At 41.3% G+C, this 13,922-nt stretch overlaps 1 protein-coding gene across 1 annotated transcript in view; it reads right to left on the bottom strand.

The window, feature by feature from the left end:
• RINT1 (RAD50 interactor 1) overlaps positions 1-13,922 on the bottom strand; it is a 37,204-nt gene that overhangs the window by 3,746 nt on the left and 19,536 nt on the right. Inside the window, 4 exon segments of the mRNA XM_023183097.2 lie at positions 1,091-1,305; positions 9,746-9,945; positions 12,506-12,643; positions 13,610-13,835. Coding sequence (XP_023038865.1) covers positions 1,091-1,305; positions 9,746-9,945; positions 12,506-12,643; positions 13,610-13,835 — 779 coding nt within the window.

The raw sequence follows: 13,922 nt of genomic DNA, 5'->3' as shown, positions 1-13,922 counted from the left end.
TTTTTTTTTTTTTTTTTTTTTTTTTTTTTTTTTTGAGGCGGAGTCTGGCTCTGTCGCCCGGACTGGAGTGCAGTGGCCGGATCTCAGCTCACTGCAAGCTCTGCCTCCCGGGTTTATGCCATTCTCCTGCCTCAGCCTCCGGAGTAGCTGGGACTACAGGCGCCCGCCACCTCGCCCGGCTAGTTTTTGTATTTTTAGTAGAGACGGGGTTTCACCATGTTAGCCAGGATGGTCTCGATCCCCTGACCTCGTGATCCGCCCGTCTCAGCCTCCCAAAGTGCTGGGATTACAGGCTTGAGCCACCGCGCCCGGCTGATTTTAGCATTTTAATTAAGACATCAGCTAATATTATGCTCTGATTTTTAGTAAAATCAGGACGAATAACACAAACTTTTGGCACTCTGTGTGGCAGGGACTACACTAGGACAAAAAGATACTGCTTGCTATCAAGGATGAAAGTAACACAGGTGTTCACAGTGAATGGTAGTGGGATAAACCACAAAAGTATGCAGACTACCACAGGTGACTTTACTTTGCAAAATAGGAGACAGATTAGGCTATTCAACCCCATATCACACACTATCCTATTAATATATTTACAAACAAATTATAACCAGTTTATTCTGATTAACAATGTCAGAGAGCCAGGTGTGATGGCTCACACCTGTAATCCTAGTACATTGGGAGGCCGAGGCAGTGGATTGCCTGAGGTCAGGAGCTGGAGATCAGCCCGCCAAAATGTGAAACCAGGTCTCTACTAAAACTACAAAAATTAGCCGGGTGTGGTGGTGCATGCCTGTAGTCCCAGCTACTTGGGAGGCTGAGGTAGGAAGATCACTTGACCTCTAAGGTGGAGGCTGCAATGAGCCGAGACCATGCAACTGCACTCCAGCCTGGGTGACAGAGTAGGTCTGTCTCAAAAAAAAAAAAAAAGTCCAAGAACATATTTTAGAAAGATTTCCAACAATGAAGTTTAAAGTACATAAGGCCAAACCGGGTTCTATCTAGACACCTTGGAAATCTGACCACATATACCATCTTCAACTTTTACCAAACTGGTATTAAGAGCTGACTTACATAGAGGACATACCTTTCTTTTTTATACAATTTTGCAGCATCTTTAACTTCTCTAAAAACATGGTCTACTTGACGGGTCAACATATCATGCTTTAAACGCTCTAAGAGGTTAATCATGTCATCAAAGACGGAGCTCTCCATAGAGGCTAGCTGTCCTAGCTGCAATTTACTCAGAGTATTATTCTCTGCAAACACCTCCAGTGCAGCCTGTTGAAGTTGTAGAAAGAACTGAAAGCAAAAAACATGTTAACACATTAACACACTTTTTTTTTTTAAAACAGCTTGAAAGAGAATTCATATATCATACAATTCACCCATTTGAAGTGTATAATTCAGCTGGGCACGGTGGCTCACACCTGTAATCCCAGTACTTTGGGAGGCCGAGGTGGGTGGATCACCTGAGGTCAGGAGTTCAAAACCAGCCTGGCCAACATTCCAACATTGTGACAACCCATCTCTACTAAAAATACAAAAATTAGCTGGGCATGGTGGCATGTGCCTGTAATCCTAGCTACTTGGGAGGCTGAGTCGCTTGAACCTGGAAGGCAGAGGTTGCAGTGAGCTGAGATCATGCCTTGGCTGACTGCAACCTCCACCTCCACCTCCTGGGTTCAAGCAATTCTCCTGCCTCAGCCTCCTGAGTACCTGGGATTACAGGTGTGTGCCACCACACCCGGCTAATTTTTTTTTTTGTAATTTTCGTAGAGATGGTGTTTCACCATGTTGGTCAGACTGGTCTCAAACTCCTGACCTCATGATCTGCCCGCCTCAGCCTCCCAAAGTGCTGGGATTATAGGCATAAGCCACCATGCCTGGCAGTACAAGTTTTTATGTGGACATATGTTTCATTTCTCTTGGTATGTACTGAAGAGTGGAATTGCTGGATCTTATGGTAAGTCTATGTGTTAACAGTTTGAAACACTGCGCATGGTAGCTCATGCCTGTAGTGCCAGCCCTTTAGGAGGCTAAGGCCAGAGAATCATTTTATAGTGAGACCTTATCTCTAGAAAAAAAATATTGGCTGAGTGTGGTAGCCACAGACCTGTAGTCCCAGCTACTCAAGAGGCTGAGATGGGAAGATTGCTGGACCCCAGGAGGCAGAGGTTGCAGTGACCCGAGATTGGGCCACTGCACTGTAGCCTGGGCGAAAGAACAAGATATCTCAGAAAACAAAAAGACAGTTTGAGGAACTGCCATACTGTTTTCCACAGCAACTGTACCATGTTACATTCCCACTAGTCAATGTTAAACTGTTTTGAAATGGAACAATCTCAAGACATTAACCAGAAAAAGCAGAAGAGTCTGCATAGTATGTTACCACATGTTGACATACACACACCAGTATTTATATAAACAGCTTTAATAATATGTATAAGAAATTGATCAAAGTGATTGGCTTTAGGGAAGATTAGAATTAAGACTTATTTTTACTATATATAGTTTCAATATATACAGTTTTGTGGCTTTTGAATTTTGTATCACATGGATTACATATAGTGAAAAATATTTTTCTCTTTCAACTTCTGTGTATGGTAATCACGAACTTAACAAAAAAATATGACACTATCAGCTGGGTGTGGTGGCTCATGCCTGTAATCTCAGCACTTTGGGAGGCCGAGACAGGTGGATCACCTGAGATCAGGAGTTCGAGACCGGTCTGGCCAACATAGTGAAACCCCATCTCTACTAAAAATACAAAAATTAGCTGGGCATGGTGGCCATGTAATCCCAGCTACTCAGGAGGCTGAGGCAGGAGAATTGCTTGAACCTAGGAGGCAGAGGTTGCAGTGAGCCAAGATCGTGCCACTGTACTCTAGCCTGGGCGACAAGAGCAAAACCCTGTCTCAAAAAACAAAAAAAAAATGACACTATCTACTTGCTTTTTTATTTTTTATTTTTTGAGATGGAGTCTCACTCTGTCCCTCAAGCTGGAGTGCAATGGCGCGATCTCGGCTCACTGCAACCTCCACCTCCCTGGTTCAAGTGATTCTCCTGTGTTAGTCTCCCGAGTAGCTGGGACTACAGGTGAGTGCCACCACACCTGGCTAATTTTTGTATTTTTAGTAGAGATGGGGTTTCACCATGTCGGCCACGCTGATCTCGAACTCCCGACCTCAGGTGATCCGCTTGCTTTGGCTTCCCAAAGTGCTGAAATTACAGGTGTGAGCCACTGTGCCTGGCCTTGTTTTAAATAAAATTAAAAATAATTTTTAAATGACACTATCAATAAGCATTTAAGCATAAAATTAACTATAAAAGTCTGAAATTTTATTTTTCCAAAATACAATTAACAGAGGACTAAGGCCAGGCGCGGTGGCTCAAGCCTGTAATCCCAGCACTTTGGGAGGCCGAGACGGGTGGATCACCAGGTCAGGAGATCGAGACCATCCTGGTCTACACGGTGAAACCCCGTCTCTACTAAAAAATACAAAAAACTAGCCGGGCGAGATGGCGGGCACCTGTAGTCCCAGCTACTCGGGAGGCTGAGGCAGGAGAATGGCGTAAACCCGGGAGGCGGAGCTTGCAGTGAGCCGAGATCGCGCCACTGCACTCCAGCCTGGGCGACAGAGCAAGACTCCGTCTCAAAAAAAAAAAGAGGACTAAATAAATCACCTTGCCAAGGTTATTTTTTTTTAAACTCTGATTAGTATTAGGCCATGAACACATCATAATAAGCCATATTAACGTCATCAAACATTTGGTTAGCCTTGATGGCCTGGCACAGTGGCTCACGCCTGTAAACCCAACACTTTGGGAGGCTGGGGAGGCAGATCACTTGAGGTCTGAGGTTTGAGATCAGCCTGACCAACATGGTGAAACCCCATCTCTACTAACAATACAAAAATTAGTCGGGCATGGTGGTGCACACCTGTAATCCCAGCTACTCAGGAGGCTGAGGCAGGAGAATCACTTGAACCTGGGAGGCAGAAGTTGGAGTGAGCCAACATCACACCACTGCAATCCAGCCTGGGTGACAAAGTGAGACCCTTGTCTCAAAAAAAACAACAAAAACAAAAAACATTTGGCTACCCTTGAAATGTTTTAAGAATTTTCAGTTGCTTTTCTTTTAAAGTTCTTGAAATAAAACTACATAAAATTTTAAAAACCAAAAGCCATTTAGAAATCTCCCAAAGATTTCATGGATAACGAACAAACCATAAAATCTTGCGGTTAATTTTTTTTATACATTTACTATTAAAATTCAGACTACCCAACATGAACTCAGGTCATCTCTATCTTTGTCTCTCCCCATCTCCCTCTCTCCTTCCGCCCCGTATCTTTTTGCATGGCAATGTGTCATGAGCATCAACTACTTTTACATGGCCAGCAATTCTTCCCCTTCTTTTAATAGTACCCCAATTTGCCTTTGGGGAACCACTTCTTCCCCAATCTGAGACAACTTAGGTGGTATCAGCCCTATCCTTTGGTGCCAGGGATGCACACTTAACTTTGTAATACCATGCCCTGCCTGCACTAGTGATTGTTCAGAGATGGACATATGAGAGGCATCTTGGTATTTCTGCTGAAACTATCAGAGAAGCAGCACTCTTCTTTTGAGATTGCAGAAGGACCACGTGAGCCTGGAACCACCTGTGGCCACACGTCCAGAGCCTGCCTCAGAGCAAAACCAGAAATGGATAACTTTAGAACAGCCATGCCTAATCCTTTCAGAAAGTTAAATTCCTCACCTCCTGTATCTCACCCCACACCCCAATTTAGGCCAGTTGGAATCTGGTATCTGTCATCTACAACTGAAAAATTCCTAATTCTGAATGGCTGCTTATTTCAGGCTTGGCACAATCTGGTAACCAGCAGACAGTTATCTGTAGAGAACCTGAAACAAATGGAAAGTGAATCCTGTTCATTCTTTCTCCTTTTTCTAATTATGCAATACAAAGCTTTAATAATTTTTACTTATACAGTATTCACTGGCTGAAGGACTGTGAATATGATTAAAGAATTTTGAGGTTAAGACAGAATTTGCACCATATAGTTTTTTTTTTTTTGAGACAGAGTTTTGTTCTTGTTGCCCAGGCTGGAGTGCAATGGCGCAATCTTGGCTTACTGCAACCTCCCAGTTCAAGCAATTCTCCTGCCTCAGCCTCCTGAGTAGTAGCTGGGATTACAGGTGCCCGCCACCACACCTAGCTTTTTTTTTTTTTTTGAGACAGAGTCTTGCTCTGTCACCCAGGCTGGAATGCAGTGGCACAATCTCGACTCACAGCAACCTCCATCTCCCAAGTTCATGCAATTCTTCTGTCTCAGCCTCCTAAGTAGCTGAGACTACAGATGCCCACCAGCATGCCCAGCTAATTTTTATATTTTTAGTACAGATGGGGTTTCACCATCTTGGCCAGGCTGGCCTTGAACTCCTGACCTCAGGTGATCCACTCACCTTGGCCTCCCAAAGTACTGGGGTTATAGGCATCAGCCACCACACTTGGCCAGATTTGTACCATAATAACCATGCTAGTACACAATTCATTCACAATCTGAACAATCAACTCTGAAATTTGATTATTTCTCTGCTGACAGAGGACCTAGTTAATTCAGCATGAGATTATACATTTTCTAAGGGTAGGGATGATGGCTAATTCATCTTTCTTTTTTTGGTGGGAGGAGACAGGGTCTCCATCTGTTGCCCAGGCTGGAGTGCAGTTGTGTGATGAAGGCTCACTGTAGTCTCAACCTCCCGGGCTCAAGCAATCTTCCCACCCCAGCCTCCCAAGTAGCTGGGACCACAGGGCATGCCTGCCATGCCCAGTTAATTTTTTTTTTTAATTTTATGTAGAGACAGGGTCTCCCTATGCTGCCCAGGCTGGTCTCCAACTCCTGGGTTCAAGTGATCCTCCCACCTTAGCCTCCCAAGCAGCTAGGACTACAGGGGTACACCACCATGCTCGGCTAATTTTTTGTATTTTTTGTAGAGATGAGGTCTCGCCATAATGCCCAGGCTGGTCTCGAACTCCTGGGCTTAAGCGATCAGCCCACCTTGGCTCCCAGTGTTGGGCTTACAGGTGTGAGACATCGTGCCCAGTCATCTTTCTTAACAGACTATAGCACCAAGTAAAGCAGTTGATGATGTTCTACAAATGATTTCATTGAAGAAAAAATTCTGGCACAAGAGTCAAGAATAACAATTTGTTTCATATTACTAAAAATGCTTAGCAGAATATGGAGCTGTGGGGGTGCTGAGAGAATACTTACTTAAATTAGAAACACAACACATAAAAATACAAAATGAATGCATGCATGCTGATTAGCTGACTTTATTGTTTTTTTGAGATGGAGTTTCGCTCTTGTTGCCTAGGCTGGAGTGCAATGGCATATTCTCAGCTCACTGCAACCTCTGCCTCACAGGTTCAAGTGGTTCTCCTGCCTGAGTAGCTGGGACTACAGGCATGTGCCACCACGCCCGGCTAATTTTTGTATTTTTAGTAGAGACAGGGTTTCATCATGTTGGCCAGGATGGTCTCGAACTCCTGACCTCAGGTGATCCACACGCTTGGCCTCCCAAAGGGCTGGGATTACAGGCATGAGCCACCACTCCCAGCCCGATTAGCTGACTTTATAAACAAATTGATCATTACCCTCTATCTTATAATCATACTATGAAATAATTGTTTTATTTTCCTTGCTCAGCAGAATGACATTATGCACATGGATTTCAGTTAACATCTTTATAGGAAAAAAGCTTTAACTAATTACTAAGTCCCAGACAGAGTACAGATAAGCATAAACTATGATTGTATTTACCAGGTTTTTATCTTGTTTATATCTATGATTAGTATATTTATTGTATTTATTTTTGCCCCCTATTTATTTGGCTTATTACCCTGGATTTAAAACAAAAACGGTTTTGTTTGGCTTTTTCTTTCACATTAAAATAGGTATTATGAGGAATACATTTTCTTCTATACAATGCTTTAGAAGTAACCATACATTTTTGTTCTACATATAACAAAATGTACTATATAGTGCTTTAATTGGTATACTACAATTTTTTTTTCCCAAATTCATAATTTAAAATGTCATGTTTTCAAGACTTTCTTCCTAATCCAGGCATTTAATGTTTTCACATGTCCATGTTTGAATATATTTCATTTCTGTTTTTATTTCTTGTTTTATTGCATTAAGATTTGATAACGTACAGAAATTTTAAATTAATTTACCTTGTCTATCTTTGTGACTCATCTGGACACACTTGAAAATTCTGTTTTTCCGGCCGGGCGCGGTGGCTCAAGCCTGTAATCCCAGCACTTTGGGAGGCCGAGACGGGCGGATCACAAGGTCAGGAGATCGAGACCATCCTGGCTAACACGGTGAAACCCCGTCTCTACTAAAAACTACAAAAAACTAGCTGGGCGACGTGGCGGCGCCTGTAGTCCCAGCTACCCGGGAGGCTGAGGCAGGAGAATGGTGTGAACCCGGGAGGTGGAGCTTGCAGTGAGCTGAGATCCGGCCCACAGGACTCCAGCCTGGGTGACAGAGCGAGACTCTGTCTCAAAAAAAAAAAAAAAAGAAAAGAAAAAAAGAAAATTGTGTTTTTCCCTATTATACTGTGGAATTTATCACTAACCTTCAGTTAATCAATCTAATTATTTAACTTTACAATTTTTTAATTCTCACTTTACCTATCACATTCTAATAGTACATTTTTGTCCTTAGTGAAAATTGCATTTGCCTTGTTTACCTTCCTGTTTTCATTTTATGACACAATTATATTTTTTACATTTTTAATATTTCATATTAACATTTTCATAGTCATCAGATTTATTCAGTACAGTTAGTTTCTTTAATATTTAATGTCTATTCTATTTTAACATTTCATGGTCATCCTAGTTCTCTGTTTATGCGTTCTGTCACGAAATTTACTTTATGGGACACCTAAATTGGTATAAACCTAAGTTGATTTTGAACAGTGGTTCTTAACCTAAGGGTACCCTGTTCAAGAAGGGAGTTCTGAAGGTCCTCTGAGATGATGTTAATATCTAAAACATCTAAAAGAATTCATCTGTGTCGAGGTTATAAAAGCTAATTAGACTTTTGTTTGGAAGCATCTATTGGAAAATCTGGTTACCAAAAGTCCTGACAGCCAGGATATTCCTTGAATTAATAAAAAGAGTAAAAATAAATTACTACTTAATAATTATAGTCAGGCAGATCAAATGTGTCAGTAGGTTTGCTTAATAATAATTAGGCAGATCAAATCATGTCAGAATCTACATGGAGAAGGGAAGGGTTGGTAAAATCTGGAAGGAAAAGCTCTTATGGTATTTGTTAACTGGACCCAAGGTTTTTATGTATGGATTTATTTAAAATATACCCTCCAATAAATCAGTTGATTTTTTCAGATACAATCATAGTGGTTTTTTTTTTAAAGAGTTCTTACCTTTTAGAGATACATACTAATATATATCTCTATATACAAATATTACCATAAAATATGATATCTGAGATCTGCTTCAAAATAATCAGGTATGGGGTGGCAGAAGAGAGGTTTAAATAAAACAAAATTGGTGTAAGAAGTTGAGTGAGCCAGACATGGTGGCTCATGCCTGTAATCCCAGCACTTTGGGAGGCCAAGGTGGGTGGATCACCTGAGGTCAGGAGTTTGAGACCAGCCTGGCCAACATGGTGAAACCTTGTCTCTACTGAAAAAAACAATTAGCCCGGTGTGGTGGCGAGCACTTGTAATCCCAGCTACTCAGGAGGCTGAGGCAGGTTAATCCCTTGAACCCAGGAGACAGAGGTTGCAGTGAGCTGAGATTGCACCACTGCACTCCAGCCTGGGCAACAAGAGCAAAACTCTGTCTCAAAAAAAAAAGAAGCTGAGTGGTAGCCACACTGAAGTTCATTTTCCTGTTCTATTTACTCATGCATATATTTGAAAATATGATACACAAAATGTTTCTTAGTTTTATTTTTTCATGTTTTCTAGAGATAGTGTCTCACTATGTTGCGCAGGCTGGTCATGAATTCCTGGGTTCAAGCGATCGTCCCACCTCAGCCTCCCAAGTAGCTTGGACTACAGGCATACGTCACCACACCTGGCTAATTTTATATTATTTTTTATTTTTTGGAGAAATGAGGTCTCCCTATGTTGCCCAGGTTGGTCTCCAACTCCTGGGCTCAAGTAATTCTCCCATCTCACCCTCCTAAAGTGCTGGGATTAAGAGCTTGAGCCACTGCACCCAGCCAAATAGATTTTTAATGTATGAAACAATTAAAACTTTAAATGTTTCTTCCTATTTTCATGACTCTTTATAATTTGTCATGTTTTCAAGACATTCAAGAGGTACTAAACGTTATTCTTTTATTTTCCTTAAAGTCCTGGATTGCTTTTGACATCATTATTTAATCTTAGCTTTTCCTGTGACTGCAATTACCACACATGAATATTTCCAAGTATGGTTCACTCTATAAACAACTATTTCATGAAAGGCCTGCTTATCCAATGATTAAAAACGTTAAAATATCAGGATTATTTCAGTACTTGAGATTTGATTGAGAAAAATGTGTATTTTAATTGTACCTTCTAATTATGGCACTATGGTTCTGTCTAGCATGTTTATTTTTGCTTGCAATAGATTAACATTTCAAAAAGCATTAATAAAATAGTTCGAACTAGTAATATATTACTTAATATAAAAGCATATTAACTCACAACATTGTCAGCCCAATCTGCTAGTACTGTTGAGATGTAGTTCACAGCATTAAGAATTGCACAGTATCGAAAGCCAAGGGAAGCTCTAGTCTCTTCTTTCATCACCTGTGTTAATCGTATCCTAAAATCATCTACTAAGTCCTTCTGTAACTCCAGGAACTGTAGCTTTCGGGAAGCTGTGGGAAGATTTTTATACCTGTCTGTGGAAAAAGTTATTAAGACATATGAAGGTTTTGGTACCATCTATGATATACTTATAAGTTTTCCCTACTGTCCTGCTTCAGTGCTTTTGTCAAAAATCAATTGACCAGTCAAGTGCGGATTTACTTCTGAGCTCTCTTAAGGATATGAGTTTCAAAAGTATGTTTGCCAAAACTCATTCAACAGTACACATAAGATCTGCATATTACACTGTATGTAAAGTATGCCTCAAGTTTTTTTAAAAGGCAAATGAGAAAATTATATATAAAAATGACAGTTTTGGCCAGGTGCGGTGGCTCACACCTGTAATCCCAGCACTTTGGGAGGCCAAGGCAGGTGGATCACCTGAAGTCAGGAGTTCAAGACCAGCCTGGCCAACATGGCGAAACTCCATCTCTACTAAAACTAAAAAAATTAGCCAGGTGGTAGTGGCATGTGCTTGTAATCCCAGCTACTCAGGACTCTGAGGCAGAAGAATTGCTTGAACTTGGGAGGTGGAGGTTGCAGTAAGCCAAGATAGCACTACTGCATTCCAGCCTGGGAAACAGAGTGAGACTCTGTCTCAGAAAAAAAAAAAAAAAAGACAGTTTGTTCAACAAATAAATGGCTTTTTTTTTAAAGAAAGAACTTGGATAAATTAAAAGATACACATTTAAGAATTTACAGGCAGTTGGCCAGGCGTGGTGGCTCACACCTGTAATCCCAGCACTTTGGGAGGCCGAGGTGGGTGGATCACAAGGTCAGGAGATCGAGACCATCTTGGCTTGCAACCATCTTGGCTAACACAGTGAAACCCCATCTCTACCAAAAATACAAAAAAATTAACCAGGTGTGGTGGTGGGTGCCTGTAGTCCCAGCTACTCGGGAGGCTGAGGCAGGAGAATGGTGTGAATCTGGGAGGCAGAGATTGCACTGAACCCAGGAGGCAGAGTTTGCAGTGAGCCGGGATTGCACCACTGCACTCCAACCTGGGTGACAAGAGTGAAATTCTGTCTCAAAAAAATAAATAATAAAGTAAATTTACAATTGACATGATGAGAGGTCTGAAATTTTCTTTAAAATACTCCAGAAAAAAAAAAAATTGAGGAGTAAAATATAACAGAAAAGTGATAATTGCTTTAAACTTTGGTAATGGGTACCTGAGAGTTCATCATATTATCCTACTTTTGGGTATGTTTGAAAATTTTCTGAATAAAAAGTTTTTAAGAGACACATGAATTTTCCTTAATTTTTTTGTCTTAGTGTTTTCCATATTTTTCTTATAGTTAAAAATACGGAATTATGGCTGGGCACAGTGGCTCACACCTGTAATCCCAGCACTTTGGGAGGCCAAGGCAGTTGGATCACAAGGTCAGGAGTTCAAGACTAGCCTGGCTAAGATGGTGAAACCCTGTCTCTACTAAAAATAAAAAAATTAGTTGGGCGTGGCTGCAGGCGCCTATAATCCCAGCTACTCGGGAGGCAGAGACAGGAGAATTGATTGAATCCAGACAGCAGAGGTTGCAGTGAGCCGATATCATACCACTGCACTCCAGCCTGGTGACAGAGTGAGACTCCGTTTCAAAAAAAAAAAAAAAACTACTGACTGGGCTGGAATGATACTTCTTCAGGTTATCAGACAAGCCTAAGAAGCGGACAGGCTGGTGGTCTATGAAGGTGAAGAGGGCCAAGGATGGTGGCAATGAGGGTCCAGTGGCACCTGGACAACAAGCAGGCCCACAAGGGGGCAGCGTGACTAGCTAAAGACCAGTGAGGGCCAGAGGATGCTAGGCTACCCTCCAGCCAGAGAATGAATCCCTGCACTATAACAAAAGTTCCTATTACTACTCCAATCCTTAAAATTACTTCATTATTTTAATCTCTTCTGCAATCTTTGATAAATCAAGATCAAGAAAATATTAAAAATACAGGCCAATCACCATTTACTGAAGACATCTAAAAAGCCCAATAGCAAGACAGTTTGGATAATAAAATTAAATTCTTATTTAATTGTTTTTGTATAATTATTCAGGAAGTTTTCTTGTATAATTATTCAGGAAGTTTTCCTTCATGTATACCAATGTTTAAATCCTTAAATTATTAAAAACCCCAAAGTTAGAATATTGTGTTAGTTTTCTACCAATATAGAAAATGAATTTGAAGATAACAACCATCATATAATATTAATTTGCTGAGCCGCTTATTTATTGATTACTTTATTGATGGAGTCTCACTCTGTCACCAAGGCTGGACTGCAGTGGCGCGATCGCGGCTCACTGCAACCTCTACCTCCCATGCTCAAACAACCCTCCCACCTCAGCCTACCAAGTAGCTGGGACTACAGGCATGCATCACCACACCTGACTAATTTCTGTATTTTTTGGAAGAGAGCAGGTTTCACCATGTACCCCAGGCTGTTCTCGAACTCCTGGGTTCAAGCAACCTGCCTGCGTCAGCCTCTCAAAGTGCTGGGATTACAGGCATGAGCCACTGCACCCAGCCTACTGAGCTATTTTAAAAAGTACCATGTGAAAACAGTACTTTTAAAACAAAGTCATATCTTAAAAGACTTATACTTACCAGTTATAACCAAGAGTAGAGTCATAAAAGTTTCTGCACAATCTGGAACTTTCATTTCATCCACATCAGTGATATCCTTATATTGCGATACCCAGGCAGCTTCTGATGAAAGCATTGAGTCCATTTTTTGAAGAGCAACTGATAAGCAGACAAAACGATTATGCCGATCAAGTAGTTACAGTCATTCCTAATTATTCAACTTGTAATTTTTTAGGAATGATGGCTTTTCTATAAAAAATAAATAAACCTACGATCTCCCACTAGTTGTACTAAATTTAACTTACTTAATGCTTTAAACAGGATACTTTACTCCCACCCCCAAATTTTGAAAATAGTTATGATGACTAGATAAGCTACAGTCAGAAAGATTCTATTGGCCAGGCACAGTGGCTCACACCAGTAATCCCAGCACTCTAGGAGGCCAAGGTGGGAGGACTGCTTAAGTCTAGGAGTTCACAACCAGCCTGGGCAACATAGCGAAACCCCAACTCTACAAAAAATACAAAAAGTAGCCAGGCACGGTTTGCATACACTTATAGTCCCAGCTACTGGGGTGGCTGAGGCAGGAGGATCACCTGAGCCCCGGAGGTCGAGGCTGCAGTAAGCCATGATCAGCCCACTCCACTCTAGCCTGGGTGACAAAGTAAGACCCTATCTCAAAAATAAAAAAATAAAATACTCTGATACTTTGGGAGGCCAAGGCAGGCGGATTACTTGAAGTCAGGAGTTCCATACCAGCCTGGCCAACATGTTGCAACCCCGTCACTCCTTAAAAATAGAAAAATTAGCCAGGCATGGTAGTGCATGCCTGTAATCCCAACTACTCAGGAGGCTGAGACAGAAGAATCGCTTAAACCCAGGGGGTGGAGACCCCACTGGCTTGACTATTCCACTCTAGAAACATGTAGAGTGTAATTCCAGGAAAAATGGAAGTTGCATGTGAAGTAAAGAAAATACTATCTCTGAAGGAAACTCTGAAAACCCTGACAAAGAAAATTTCAGATGGCTCTAGTCCTACTCAGAACTAGAGAAGAAAAGTATTCAAAAATGTATATCCACAGAAACAGACATATCTCCCTACCCTCTGGCCACATCAGCACTTACATTTTCTCTCCACCGTCAACCATCTCTGAAAACAGGTTTCCTCTGACAGAATATGCATACAACTAGCAAAAGCACCAGGATAGCCATGAACACTGTGTAGCTCCCTTTCAAACAACAGTACTTCATCCACCAAATGACAGAAGAGATTGTCATCATACAGCAGACAAGGAATATCCGTGGCTAACTTCTCAAGAACCAACATCATAAGGCCCCGAGAAAATTCAAGCTAAAAAAATACACAAACATGAGGTATGTAAATAAAAAGTTATCCATGCCCACATACAGTTCTAAAACAGAAACACGACTGAGTCTC

Source organism: Piliocolobus tephrosceles, chromosome 8 (genome assembly GCF_002776525.5).
Source record: "Piliocolobus tephrosceles isolate RC106 chromosome 8, ASM277652v3, whole genome shotgun sequence".
Lineage (NCBI taxonomy): Eukaryota > Metazoa > Chordata > Mammalia > Primates > Cercopithecidae > Piliocolobus > Piliocolobus tephrosceles.
The sequence above is the reverse complement of the archived record's forward strand: the minus strand, read 5'-3'. Positions and strand labels throughout refer to the sequence as shown.